Raw genomic sequence first — 14,647 nt, 5'->3', positions numbered from 1 at the left:
ACACTACCTGCTCCACTCGGTCGTCCTCCCCGCCACAGCCCCGCATTGCCTTTCTCTAGGAGCGCGGCCCCCTAGGCCTTGCACGATTCGCCCCTCCCCCACAAAAAGTCCCTGAGGGGTCCTGGCCCGACAGCCTGTAACAGAAGAGCGGCAGCGCGCCCAAGGGGAGCCTGAGCCTGGCTTTGCCTCTCCAGGGGACGCCTCGGGAGTCCAGGAGTACCAGCCGGCCAGAGGGAGAAGCAGCCGGGCGCCGAGGGGCAATTCGGGAGCCGGCGGGGCCCAGGCTCGAACCCAGGACTCACCAGGAGGAGGTGACAGTTCCAGGAGCCGCGGCCACTGCTGACGGGGGCAGACCAATCAGCTGCTCAGGGAGGGCTGGGCCCACCCTTTTGGCCTCTGCCGCGCCGCCGGGCCCACCCGCCGCGCGCCGGGAGTTTCCGGCTCCGCCCACCATCGTGAATTCCGGGAGTGCAGCCGCCGTCCGGTCGCTCGCGGGCCGTTATTTCCGCCTTCACTGGCTGGCGCTTTTTCGGTTGGCCCAGGCAGGGGTCCTTTTGTGATGCACTGTTCGGGACCATTCCTGCCCGGTGACTTGGCCCTGCCGAGGCCTGACCACAAGCTCCTCGGGGCTCCTGTCGCCAACGGGAAGAACCCCGATCTCGGGGCTGGGCATTCAAAGCCCTCCAGGCCCTGGGTCCTGAAGCTTCCCCCAGATCCGCCCGCTTTTTAGGAGTACAGGCAGTCCGCTCTCTCTCTTATGCCGGCAGTGCCGGTTGCCTGGACGACACCCCCGGCCCCCGACTCCTCACACACCCGTCTCAATTAGACATTCCCGTCCCTTTCGCTCTTACTACACCGGCGACATACCTCAATTACGGCCCGTTTGCTCAGTTTGGGAGTCTCTTTCCTACTCGGCTGTGGGCTTGGCAACGGCAGGGACCTGGCTTGATTGCTGCTTAAGAAGGCAGCGTCTGGCACAAAAAGTAGCACTCAGTCGACCTTGGTGAATTCCTTGAAGGGATTACGGCAAAGGGGTAGGGAGGGGAGAAGCAGCCGAGATTTAGGAGAGATAATCATATTAGAATGCAGCCTCTTGGAGAGAGGACTGATGAGACGCAAACTAAAGATGTGACAGCCATTTACTGAATGCTTACGTTGAGCCAGACACTGCTTCACATGCATTATCTCCTTTAATCTCCAAATAACACAAGGAAGTAGACTGAAGCTCTGAGAGGTTAAGTACTTGACCAAAATCACACAGCTTTCAAGCCAAACGTTTGAACTGCTGAATGTTGGACTTACAGAGAAGTTGGATATTACTACACTACAGAAAATACACGTTTTGAGTCCAAGGAATGCCAAGATGTTACTTGCTACATATTTTACGTACATGACACCATCCATTTGAACAAAAAAACACAAGATCAGATTGATACAGAGGGTAATGGGTGCTTGGGGTCCTGGAAGACCCAATTTTTTGGGCCTCAGAATTTAGGTGAGCTCTATTTTTTTTTTAATTTTTCTTATTTTTGAGAGACAGAGAGAGAGAGAGAGAGAGAGAGAGAGAGAGAGAGAGAGAATGAGTGGGGGAGGGGCAGAGAGAGAGGAAGATACAGAATCTGAAGCAGGCTCCAGGCTCTATCAGCACAGAGCCCGATGCGGGGCTCGAACATATGAACCTCAAGATCATGACCTGAGCCAAAGTCTGGTGCTTAACCGATTGAGCCACCCAGGAGCCCCAGTGAGTAGTCCGACTCTTTCAGTAGTCCGACTGAGCAAGGCTGTGCACTAGGTTATTTATTTGATGCATCCTCAAATAATAGCACATGTTTGCCTGATTTATGAGACAGACAAAGAAAAGCCCAGGGCCCGACTTCACTAGGGAACTTTGACATCAGGATATTAAGTATTTTGTGTCCCAGAACCACCATTCTCTACCCATGACTATGGATGGAGGTCACACTAAGTGGTCAGAGCTGCACAGAAAAGAACAAAGGCCCTACACATTAAAGCAAAATGAGCTGAGGTCCAGGAAAAAAGGCTCCAGTCCCTCATTCATACTCAGCTGAATAACTTCTCATATCACTGAAAAGAGCAAACTAAATGGTACTTGGCCCAGGGGTTCATTTGGAGCCAGTCTGTGTTCCACAAGGGCCTGCTCTGCCTAGAACAGTGTTCTAGTTCCCCAACTATAGCCATTGGCACCTCACCTTCACAACACTGGCCACATACACATACACATACACCTGTGCTTAATGTCTTTAAATCAATTTACTATTTTAAAAAGGCTAAACAGGGGCACCTGGGTGGCTCAGACAGTCAAGTGTCTCACTTTGGCTGAGGTCACGATCTCGAGGTTCGTGGGTTCGAGCCCTGTGTTGGGCTCTGCGCAGACAGCTCAAATTTTGTGTCTCCCTCTCTCTCTGCCCCTCCCCTGCTGTGTTTGCTCTCTTTCAAAAATAAATAAACTTTAAAAAATAAAATGAAATAAAAAAATAAAAAGCTAAATAGGGGAGCCTGGGTGGCTCAGTTGGATGAGTGTCCGACTATTGATTTCAGCTCAGGTCATGATCTCATGGTTCCTAAGTTCAGGCCCTGCCTTGGGCTCTGCGCTGGCAGTGCAGAGCCTGTTTGGGATTCTAGCTCCCTCTCCCTGCCCTTCCCCTGTGTGTGCAAGCGCGCGCGCGCTTGCACACACACACACACACACACACACACACACACACACACAGAGTCTCTCCCTCTCTCTCTGAAAATAAACTTAAAAGAGGAACACCGTAGCATTTCTTTAAATCACTTCCCACTTTAACAAAGTATCTATAAAATATATACACTGTGAAAATAGTATATGTTATAATCTAGCTAAATACTAGTAAGTGCAGAAAACTGTGAGACTGAGGACTTTGTAAGAATCAGATTAGCAAGTGTTGGAGAAGTGACATGGAGTAACACAAACAGAACTTTTCTTTTGTACAATCAGCAAAATCCAAAGAGAACAGAAAAGGGAAGGTCCACTTTCTCTCTCCATAATTCAATGTTATTTAAGGTAGAATCTATGCACCCCCTAAAATCATCCGGTAAGTGCCCACAGGAGGAGGAATCCCTACCTAACACAGAGAAGCTTGGGAGCAGGATGGTGTCCAGCCATTTCCAAAAGAGGAGGCTCTCATTAGGAGCCCTGAGTGTCACTCTGTCATCAGTCAACAGATGCGTGTATAATGCCTACCGTTGGTTAGGTACTGGGCCACAGGAAATACCAAAATGACTCAGACTGACCCAGTCCCTGCCCTCCAGGGGCTTACAGCCCAGTTGTGTAGTAGAGAAAGACAAAAGGTAGGTGCTATAGCTGAGTGCAGACCGGTGTTAAGGAGCTCAGGTGACTGGGTAGAGAGCAAGTGGGGTGGGTCCTGGGGCCAGTGTTCAGGGAACTCCTCTCAGAGATGACATTTGAGTCAAGACCTGAATGATGAAAAGGAGCCAGTCATGAGGACAGGGAGACTGACCCCATTTCCAGAGAGGCTTTGTGTGAGGGGTAGACAGAAGGCAGGGAGGAGGGAGAAGCGGTGGGAAGATGAAGTCACAGAGGCAGGCGGGACACCGAAGCCTGTAGGCCGCAATGGGGAGTTTGGATTTTACCTGCATTGCAGATGGAGGTCTTCAAAGTTATGAGATAACCAAATTTGAGTTTGAAAGAGCTCAAACACTGGCCACTCAGTGGGGAACTGAAGCGGGCAGCGATGGATCAGGAGGCCAGTGAGCAAGGCTGGCGCTAAAGTGGTGGCAGGGAGGGCTTACTGTTCTCAAAAAGGGGAGGAGGTAAATAAGAATTATACACGTGTTCAAGTCCAGTCCCCCAGCCAAGACATTCCTCTTGAGGTTACTGGAAGTGAAAGAGAATTGGCAAGGGAACAGCTTTCTCCTGATGTAATTTGAAGTGATGTAAGGCCTAGGCCCTTCACCCTCTCAGCCATCTTGAGGACCAGAGCTTCTCACTGCCCACTTGGAGACACCCTGTAGGAGAGGGATTCTTCAGCAGGAGGGAGACTCTGACTTGAGAGTGACAAAGTCACGTATTAACAGTTGTCACATGAGCCAGGATGCAGAAACTGCAGTCATAGGAGACCCTAAAGCTCAGAGGAGCCACACTTCCTCTCCTCCATTCCTCACCTCAGCTCTGGGTGAGAGGAAGGAACCAAGGTGCCCTTGGTTCACCTCTACATTGTCCCTAGGGCTCAGCTCTGGGTGAGAGGAAGCATGTCAGAGAGGTTAGAGTCTTGCGTTCTGGAGCTGGATGGCTTGGGTCCAAATCCAGACTCAGCTACCCGCTGGCTCTGTGGCCATGTGAGTTATTTCACCTCCATATGCTTCAGTTTCCCCCTCTGTAAAATGTGGCTAATAATAGTAACTACCTCCAAGGTGGTTATAGTTAAGTGAGATCATCCATGTACGGTAAATCATCAAAAATCTTGTTTTATTAGTGCTTAACTTCTTGTTTTAAGATCACCTTTCCCTTAACTGACTGACATATCGTGAGTAAGTTGACTTTGGGGTCCCTGGGTGACTTAGTCGGTTAAGTGCTGGACTTCAGCTCAGGTCATGATCTAGCGGTTCATGAGTTCGAGCCCCGCATTGGGCTCTGTGCTGTCAGCTAGGAACCTCCAGCTTGCTTCGGATTCTGTGTCTTCCTCTCTCTCTACCCCTCCCCCACTCGCACCCTGTGTCTCTCTCTCTCTCTCAAAAATAAACATTAAAAATAAATAAATAAATAAATAAACAAATAAATAAATGAATAAATCGACTTCTAATTAGGTGAGCCCAAGATGGTTTCTTTCTTGCAGACCAAAGTGCATGCCCATGATTTTAATCCAGGTCTTCCTGAGTCCAAAGTTCCTAATCTTTAGCCCACCAGACATTGCCTGCTCTGTATTTTAAGGGATCTCGTTTTGCTCCTGATTTTCAGCCGGTGAGCTGAATGGGTGACTTGGTTCACCTCTACATTGCCCCCTCCCCATGCTAGGAAGAGTCCCAGCCCTGGATGGTGGTGGGGGCTGGTGGGGAGGAGGATATCCTCTGGAAACTTCCCTGGGGACTGACAGTGGGGGCCATTCTCAGATGCGAAGACCAAGATCTGTCCTAACGTTCATACAGCTTTCATCCTGGGTCAGGACTGAGGATTGCTGGGCCAGGCAAAGCACCTCTAATTTTTTTGCTGCCTCTTTTTAAGTGTTGACTGCACTCTTTTATATCCTCTCCTCCACAGCAAAAACTTTAAGAGCAGAGTGTGGTTCAGCCTTCTGCTATTTAAGAGAGGAGAGGGAGTGAGGCCCAGCACAAGAGGACGTGCCTCAAGTCACACTTTTAAGTCATCAGCAGGGCTAGGCCCCTGCTTCTCTTTCTTTTTGCCCACTCTTGCCTGCAGCCAGTCAGCCTCCCACCCTCTCAGTTGTTGGGAGATGATCTGGAGCGTTTGTGGTGGTGCTGGCTTTGTGCCAAGCACTGGACTAGGCACAAGGCTTGTGCTTCTCAAAGTGTGACCAGCAGCACCTTGGGCCCACTCCAGATGTGGAAGGGATGGGCTATCTTGCTACCATAATTTTTAATGGTTGTGTTTCATCATAAGGATATCCAATACTATTTTTAAAATGTTTTATTTATTTTTGAGAGCGAGAGAGAGGGTGTGTGCGCAAGTGGGGGAGGGGCAGAGAGAGAGGGGCCTAGAGGATCCAGAACAGGCTCTGAGCTTACAGCAGAGAGCCCAATGAGGGGCTGGAACTCATGAGCCATGAGATCATGACCTGAGCCCAAGTTAGATGCTCAACCAACTGAGCCACCCAGGCACCCTGAGGATATCCAATAACTTAACCAGTCCCCTTGGGACACATTTTCAACTTTTCGCTATTATTCTGTATTATAAATACTGTGATGAAGATCCCCGTAGCTATTTTTTTGCAAAGACCCATAATTTACTTATGCTAAATTCTTGAAAATGACATTTCTAGGTCAGAAGGTATATAATGTATGTTTCTAAGGTTCTTGATACATATTGTAAAGTTGACTGAGAGGGTGTATCAATTTGCCCTCCTGCCCACTGTGTATATACATTTTTTTTCATCCATTAGGCTTTTTTGTAACAAGTCTAGCTCCCTGCCTTTCCTGCAAGTTTCTTTTGTGACCTGGGGAGGGAAAGAAAGGAGGGGCTGAATTTTAAGGTCTTTTTTTTGTTTGTTTGTTTGCCTTCCTCTAAGCTTTAGGTTTTAACCCATGCAAGGCGCTCCTTTAAGCACTTTGTAGGAATTAAACCATTTAATTCTCTCCATAATTTTTTAAAACTTTTTAAAAAGTTTATTAATTTACTTTAAGAGAGACAGTGGGGGAGCTGAGCGGGGAAGGGGCAGAGAGAGAGAGAGAGAGAGAGAGAGAGAGAGAGAGAGAGAGAGAGAGGGACTCTCAAGCAGGTTCTGCAGTGTCAGCACCGAGACTGACTCAGAGCTTGAACTCATGAAACTGTAAGATCATGACCCCAGCCAAAATCAACAGTCAGACACTTAACTGACTGAGCCATGCAGGTGCTCCATTAACTTTTTTTTTTTTTTTTTTTTTTTAAGTAGGCTCCACAGCTATGTGAGGCTCTAACTCACGACCTTGACATCAAGTTGCCTGTTCTACAGACTGAGCCAGCCAGGTGCCCCCCTCCATAATTTTTAATGTATTATTATTAACCATTCCCATTTTTTTTTTTCACTTTTTAAAAATTGTGGGGGTGCCTGGCCAGCTCATTTGGAAGAGCATGTGACTCTTGATCTCAGGGTTGTGAGTTTGAGTTCCATGCTGGGTGTAGAGATTACTTAAATAAATAAATAAAACTTAAAAAATATTGTGGTAAACTGTAACATAAAATTTACCATTTTTTCTCTGCCTTCATCATGGAGCCTGCTTTGGATCCTCTGTCCACCCCTCTTTCTACCCGTCCTCTGCTCATGTTCTCTCAAAAAAATATATATATTAAAAATATTTGCCATTTTAAACATTAAAAAAAATTTTTTTTTAACGTTTATTTATTTTTGAGACAGAGAGAGACAGAGCATGAATGGGGGAGGGTCAGAGAGAGAGAGGGAGACACAGAATCTGAAACAGGCTCCAGGCTCTGAGCTGTCAGCACAGAGCCCGACGTGGGGCTTGAACTCAAGAACCGCGAGATCAATGACCTGAGCCGAAGTCGGACGCTTAACCGACTGAGCCACCCAGGTGCCCCCATTTTAAACATTTTTAAGTGTATAACTCCATGGTGTTAATTACATTTACCATGTTGTATTCACCATCACCACTATTTCCAAAATTTTTTCATTACCCCAAACAGAAACTCTGTACCTGTTCAGCAATAATTCCCCATTCTTTTCACCTATCCCATATTTCTACTTATTTGCAATACAGAAAATGGAGGCACAGGAAGGCTAAGTAAAATAACCAATGTTACATGGCTAGTTAAGCATAGAAGCCACGATTCAGAGTAGGCAGTCTGGCTCCAGAACTTGCTTTCTAAATCTGGCATAGGTTTTTTTTTGTTTTGTTTTGTTTTTTGGGTTTTTTTTAAGCCCAATTTTTCTGGTTACAGGTTATTTCTTGTCTTCCCTGCAAAGAGTGAAAGGCTTTTCTAAAGAATCTTGTATTTTACTCCTAAATTCCTAAACCCAATTTCCTCCAAGAGAACTTTGAAGTTGTATCCATTTGGGCTACAGGTGCAGGATCTAACTACTCCAAAGGGCAAATCTGTTTCCTTGTCCTGTGCAGTCTGATAGGAGCCAGTGGTGGCTTTTAGAGCACCAAACTCTCCATGAAATCCCCAATCCTGGGAGCCCTAAGGACATTTCTCAAATGGGCTGAGATTGTGCCCAGCCACCAGAGCTCAGTGCTGAGGAGTAGGATTTCTCTTTTTTTTTTTTTTTTTTTTTTAAAGAGAGAGAGAGGGGCGCCTGGGTGGCTGAGTTGGTTAAGTGTCTGACTTCAGCTCAGGTCATGATCTAGTGATTCTTGAGTTTGAGCCCCACATCGGGCTCTGTGCTGACAGCTCAGAGTCTGGAGCCTGTTTCAGATTCTGTCTCCCTCTCTCTCTGCCCCTCCCCTGCTCATGCTCTGTCTCTCAAAAATAAATATATGTTTAAAAAAAAATTAAAAAAGAAAAAAGAGGGCCTCCTGAGTGGCTCAGTGGTCAAGTGTCCAACTTCGGCTCAAGTCACGATCTCACAGTTCGTGGGTTCGAGTCCCATATCAGGCTCTGGGCTGACTGCTTGCTCAGAGCCTGGAGACTGCTTCGGATTCTGTGTCTCCTTCTCTCTTTGCCCCTCCCCTGCTCACACTTTGTCTCACTCTGTTTCTCAAAAATAAATAAATGTAAAAAAAAAAAAAAAAAAAAAATTAGAAGAAAAGAGAGGGAGAAGGGCAGAGGGAGAAATAGAATCTTAAGCAGGTTTCACACTCAGCATGGAGCCCGAAGCATGACCCAAGCTGAAATCAAGAGTCAATTGCTCAACTGACTGAGCCACCTGGGTGCCCCCCTCCTTCCATTTCTAAAGGAATGGCACCGAAAAGAACATGGCCTTTAGAGTCAACTCTGGAATTGAACCCCAGCCTTTACAATTCTTTCTGAAGCTGAAAAGGCAGGGATATCATGACCTACCTTGCAGGGTTGTTGGGAGGAACAAATGGTAGCCACTGAGGTAGGGCCTCAGTGAGTATTAAGCTGAGTGCTTGCTCCTTGCTCAAACCTTTATACAGCACCTTGCTGGGGACGAATCAGATTGCCTGGTGCTGCTCTTTCTCTGCTGGCTTGGAAACTCAAATTCAGGGATTCTCTCTAAACCCCTACCTGTCCCAAGGGCTGGCTGTGCCAACATTGACAGTCTTTTAAAGGGAGCATGATGCCAGCTCTGCCACTTACTGGCTATGCAGTCTTGGGCAGTTTGACCCATCTCTGCCTCAGTTTCCTCATCTGAAAAGTAGAGGATAATTGGATTCCCCGCTTCATAGCACTGTTGGAAGTATTACACAGATTAAAACATGTAATGCACTTAGAGCTGTGCCTGACACATACGAGAGGCGTTTGCTAGTGTCAACCTGCCCTTTGTTTCTCTACCAAATGCTGCCTTTCACCTGGGGAAATGGAGAAGGCATACATAAAAGCCAATCCACTGGTCTTGGCAGTCTATTTATTCTCCTCGTGCAAGTCTTGGGTAAAAAGAGGTAGTCTCCCTACTCTCCAATTCCCTACCACGAAGACCATGTTTCCAGGAAACCTCCTGGGCCTCTTCTAACCGCTAGATGGCCAAGCTACAGGGTGATTATTTCCTTAGGCAAGCTAACAGCAAACACTTCAGCCCTCTAATATGGTATTTCCTGGGGCTGGAATATCAACAGGAAGTCCTGTGGGGAAGATCTCTGCCAAAACACTCATTCCCAGGAAGGGATTGGTAAACTGACAAATTTGCCCAGCCCTGTACAACATCCTGCAACCTCCACATGCGCCCCTGTGGCAGGCCTCACCACAGGCAGGTCGCTGCTGACCCAGTTCTTTTCTACTGGGTTCTTGAGCCAAGGAGCCCAGATGTGAACCTACGTGAGAAAAACAGACAGACAAAAATTTGCTCTTACAAAAGTTGGGCCATTTATTGGCATTAGGAAAGCATTCCTTTAGGCACGGGTGGGTCCCTGAATACTAATCTCACCCATTTTATGAAAACTTGAGACCAGACTCTCCATCGTCTGTACATAGCTTAATCACAAAACAAGAGCAAGTACTCGAATTAAACAGGTTTAACCAAACTGTCCTGCTACAAGATAATAAAGGGAAAGCTAGGGGGAGGGGAGGGGCTCAAAGTTCCTTCGCACTACAATGTTTCAGGTACATAATCTAACAATTCCTTAGTGCAGCACAAAACCGCTTCCCATTGTCTCTTAAATCAGTAATGTAATTATCAATAGTCCAAGGACCAAGAAAAGTTTATGGAAAACGGCCGTACCCTTTGGCTCTGTGCGTGACCTGCTGCTGAGGGACAAAGTTCTTAAGAACCAACGACTTGGCCGATACACTCTTGGGGCAAGCGCCCTCACAGAATCTCAAGCATCAGGTCTCAGCTTTCCCATCCTCGAAAGGCAGGGACGATCGGCTAGGCCTCCAGATCGGTCGGCTAGGCCTCCAGATCGAAGTCATCGCGCTCCTCATTGTACTCCAGCACGTGCCGCTTGATCTTGGACGAGTCTACCCAGGTGACAAAGTCCTCCATGCTGCGCGTGACAAGGAAGGCGGGGTCAGTGACCACGTCGGGGCCCACGCGCACGTGGCCCTGTTCCACGAAGGCCACGGCGGCCTGGAGGTGCTGCGCCATGCGCAGCTTCAAGAGCACGGTGGGCAATCGGCGGCGGCAGAAAGACGAGGCCGTGACGAAGTCGCAGAGCTCGAGCGAGCCGCGCGTGGGCACCAGGCCGAGAGCATACAACTTGTCCAGCAGCGCGGCCGAGGCGCGCACGCGAAACGGGTCGCGCTCGGGTAGGTCGCGCAGGCGCCGCGCCAACTCACGCACAGCCCGGCTCAGCTGGTTGTAGCGCGTGTAGTCCTCGCGCCGCTGCAGCCGATAACGCCGCAACACGCGCAGCTCGTGTAGGTTGTGGTCAGTGACCTCCCAGTTCAGGAAGTCCACCTGCTTCAGCAGCTTCTGCTCGTGGAACTTAAGCTTCCGCACCATGATGGCGGCTCCCGGTGCCGCAAGACCCGAAGCTAAAAGCACAGACCAGGGGCGGCGCGGCTTCCGCTTGGGAGCCGAAGTGCAGGCCTCCCTGGGGCCCCTGGGCCAATGAAAGAAAGGCTCAAGGCCACGCCCTTGATTTCCATTGGTCAGAGTATAGCCACGCCCCATGCATCTATCTCGCGTTTCTTCTTTTCTCGTTGGCTGAAGCCGAGTGGGAGAAGTACTGAAGAAAGGCCGGAGGTGGGGCAGCAGGCCGGGGGCGACACAGCGAGGTGTTTTTGGTTTTGTTTTTTGTTTTAAATTTCCACGAGGTCTTAAGTTACCAGAAATATATCCCCTAGTGCGGTAATCATTTCTTCTCATTCAGGCCAATGCCCTTAGGGACTCTCGGGAGTGTCTGCCCATAGAAGCTGAGGAAGCCAGTCACCAGGAAGACGGGTGACTGCTGAGCCTGTTTGATGGGGTTTACCGTGCTAATTCATCGTCGGGTTCCTCCCACCTGGTGGGAAGTTTTCCGGATCCGGCGGACGGGAGACCGGCTGGGTAATTGCGGTCGCTCGCTACCGCCAGGTAGCCCCCAGGAGGGCGGGTGGATCCTCCCTGTCAAGTGGGGCTGAATGCAGGCGAACCTATAAAATACTGATTTCCGGGCCGCTTCTTTATACGCACTGGTCGGGATCTATACGGGAGCCTCTTTGAAATATGTATTGTTAGTAGGGATGTCGGGTGGTTCAAAAAACCCAGCAAGTCTGAGAAATTTGGATATTAAGTACAAAACCAACTCTTTAGTTGAGCTCAAACGAATAAGCCTGATAGGGTGGACTTCCGTCACCCTCAGTACTGGTCACCCAGTACTGAGTTTAATAAATTTAACGCTGTTATGGGTAGTTATATCTGTAAGGTACAGTTGAGTGTAGCGCTGCAGGACTAACCTCTTTATTTGCCCAGGCCTTTGACGCCACCTAGCTTCTTCGTTGATTATTTTATTTTTGTATAGTTTTCATTGTCCTTTTAATACTTGACGTGGAAAATAATATATGTAACACGTGTAAGTTACAAACTATAATGAATACTTATGAACCCAATAGCCGGTTTAAGAAAACATCATCAGGACTATTTCATCTACCTATTCCAGCCACTCCTCCAGCCAGAGGTAATGGTATTTATTCTGAATTCTGTGTTTATTTTTGCTTTTTGTTTAAAAAGAAAAAGTAGTTTTATCATTATACATGCATCTCTAAATACATTGAGAACCTTCTTACTCAAAGTGTAGCCAGTGGACTAGCAAAGAGCTTGTTGGACATGCAGTCTCATTCCTGATCTACAGAATCAAAATCTGCATTTAACAAGATCCCCAGGTAATGTGTATACACACTGATTTTGCAGATGTGATTAAATTAATGATTTTGAGATGGTGAGAATATACTCAATTATCTGGATGGGTCCCATGTTATCATAAGGGTCCTTATAAGTGAAAGAGGAAGACTGAAGAGGCAGAGATGGGATGATGAAAGCAGAAGTCTGAGTGATGTGATAGCGGGTTTTAAAGATGAAAGGGAGCCAAGATCAGGGGACTGTGGGCAGCCTCTAGAAGCTGGAAAAGGCAAGGAAACGAATTTTTCCTTAGAGCCTCATGAAGGAACATGGCGCTGCTGACACTTGAGATCCAGTGAGATCCAGTTTGGATTTCTGTAAAACCATAAGTTTGTGTTGCTTTAAGCCACTAGGTTTGCTGTAAATTGTTACAACTGCAATAGAAAACAAATACAGATTGTTTTTTTTTTTCTAATTGATTTGAAGATGTTCTTTACGTGTTATGGATGTTAATCCTTAGCCAGTTATATATGGAACAAATATCTTCTCCCAGTTTGTAGTGTGTCCCCACCCTTCATATTCCCCCAAGCCTCATTCACTTCCATCCTCAATTCTTGCTCAGCATGTCTGCAGTAGGACTCTTGGTTAACTTCCTTCTCCCAGAAAATAAACAAAATAAAAAATAAACTATATGTTTTAGCAAGTGATAAGCGCTATGAAACAAAATTGAGCAGGCTGTAGGAGAGCTTGGGGTGAGGAAGAGCTGTAATTTTAAATAGGGCATGTCAGGATAGGTCTTACTGAGAAGGTGATATTTTATAGGGGTTTAGCCATGTGGATATCTAGTGGAAGAGTATGTCAGAAAGAGGAAACAGTGCAAATGCCTTGAGACAGGCATGTGCCTGACATGTCGGAAGAGGAGTAACAAAGCCATCCTGGCTGGAGCAGAATGGGCTAGGGAGGGGAGGAAAGGGGGTTCAGATAACAGGTTCATAGGCCTTTGCCTAAGTAAGGGCTTTGCTTTTTATGTTTGTGAGATGAGGACACTGAATGGTTTTGAGCAGAGGATTGACATCTAACATATTAAAAATTTTTTTTTCTCAACGTTTTTTTTTTTTTTTTAATTTATTTTTGGGACAGAGAGAGACAGAGCATGAACGGGGGAGGGGCAGAGAGAGGGAGACACAGAATCGGAAACAGGCTCCAGGCTCCGAGCCATCAGCCCAGAGCCTGACGCGGGGCTCGAACTCACGGACCGCGAGATCGTGACCTGGCTGAAGTCGGACGCTTAACCGACTGCGCCACCCAGGCGCCCCATATTTTAAATGGATCACTCTGACTGCCATGTTGATAATAGACTGTCAGGAGGCAGAGGTGGAAACAGAGATTGGTTGGACATTGTTGCAGTGATCTGGGTGAGAAAGATGGTGGTTGGGACCAGGAGAGCAGCAGTGAGATGTTGATGTGAGAGGAGACCCAGGATGTGGAGAGTCAAGGATGGCTCCAATTTTGGCCCAAGAAAGTGGAAGAAACTACTCATCACTCGAGATGGGGAAGGCTGCCAAGTAGAACAGGTTTGGGGGGCAATATCCAATATTGCTTGGGACATGTTGGGTTGGAGGTGTCTGTTAGACATCCCAGGGATGTCAAGGAGAAAGACATTTGAGTCTGGAATTCTAGAGAAAGGCCTAGGTTGGAGATTAAAAAATTGAGGTGTTATTGGCAGATAGATGGTATATCAAGCCAGGGCAAGGTCATCAAAGAAATGAAGATGATAGAAAAGACAAGAGGAGCACTTTCTGTAGTCACTCTAGTTTTAAGAATTATTGGAGGGGCGCCTGGGTGGCTCAGGCAGTTGAGCATCTGACCCTTGATTTCGGCTCAGGTCTTGGAGTTCGTGAGTTTGAGCCCCACGTTGGGCCCTGTGCTGACAGTGTGGAGCCTGCTTAGGATTCTCTCTCTCTTTTCCTCTCTGTCTGCCCCTCCTCTGCTCTCTAAATAAAAAATAAATAAGTAAAAGAATTGTTGGAGAGAGGATAAACCGGTGAGGTAGAAGGAAAACATGGAGAGTATGGTCTCCATAATGCAAGTGAAGAAAGTATATCCAGAGGGAAGGAGTGATCAACCTGGTCCAATGCTACTGAAAGGTTGAGTTAGAGGGGAACTGAGAATAACTATTAGGTCATTGATGACTTTGACCTTGACAAGAATAGTTTCAGTGGAGTGTGAGGGTGAAAGACTGCCTAGAGGGGTTTAAGAAGAGAAAGGGAGGAGAGAAATTATAGGCAGTTAGTACAGATAGCTATTTTGAGGAACTTTGCTAAGGCACGCAAAGAGAAATGGGGCAGTAGCTGGTGGGGGAAGTAGAATTGAGAATCTATTTTTTGAAGATGTGGGTTGACTCTTTCCTCAATACTCACAGCTTGTTGGAGGCCATGCCAGTCTATTCTACCTCCATGAACTCCCAGATTTACTTCTCCCTAGCCCAGCACCCTTGCACTGTCAGGCTCTTGTCATCTCTTGTCTGCTTTGCCACTGTGTAGTCCAGTGTACTCCTGCTGCCACCAGCTCAACCTGGAAACCACTGTTGCAGC

The 14,647-nt window shown here is 47.5% G+C and overlaps 2 protein-coding genes across 9 annotated transcripts in view; both read right to left on the bottom strand.

Annotated features, from left to right (window-relative positions):
- The window catches only part of SNUPN (snurportin 1), a 36,469-nt gene that overhangs the window by 18,760 nt on the left and 3,062 nt on the right, over positions 1-14,647 (bottom strand). The window contains exon 1 of one of the 8 annotated variants that reach the window (XM_058736990.1): positions 868-994. The exons of 2 other annotated variants lie outside the window; for them this stretch is intronic. The gene's annotated coding sequence lies outside the window, so the exon portion shown is untranslated. Of the gene's footprint in view, positions 1-7; positions 171-220; positions 241-302; positions 459-867; positions 995-14,647 lie in introns of those variants that run through there. 5 more of the 8 variants (XM_058736983.1, XM_058736989.1, XM_058736982.1 and 2 more) reach the window with 5 other exon arrangements.
- Positions 10,182-10,823, bottom strand: IMP3 (IMP U3 small nucleolar ribonucleoprotein 3). Its single transcript, XM_058736992.1, has one exon. The coding sequence runs from the start codon at positions 10,734-10,736 to the stop codon at positions 10,182-10,184; it is 555 nt and encodes a 184-aa protein (XP_058592975.1). The 5' UTR covers positions 10,737-10,823.

This window comes from Neofelis nebulosa, chromosome 7 (assembly GCF_028018385.1).
Source record: "Neofelis nebulosa isolate mNeoNeb1 chromosome 7, mNeoNeb1.pri, whole genome shotgun sequence".
Classification (NCBI taxonomy): Eukaryota; Metazoa; Chordata; class Mammalia; order Carnivora; family Felidae; genus Neofelis; species Neofelis nebulosa.
This window is presented reverse-complemented; position numbering and strand designations above follow the sequence as displayed.

Excerpts from the sequence above, each read along its gene's own strand:
- IMP3 (XM_058736992.1), bottom strand. The coding sequence starts at position 10,736 with ATGGTGCGGAAGCTTAAGTTCCACGAGCAGAAGCTGCTGAAGCAGGTG.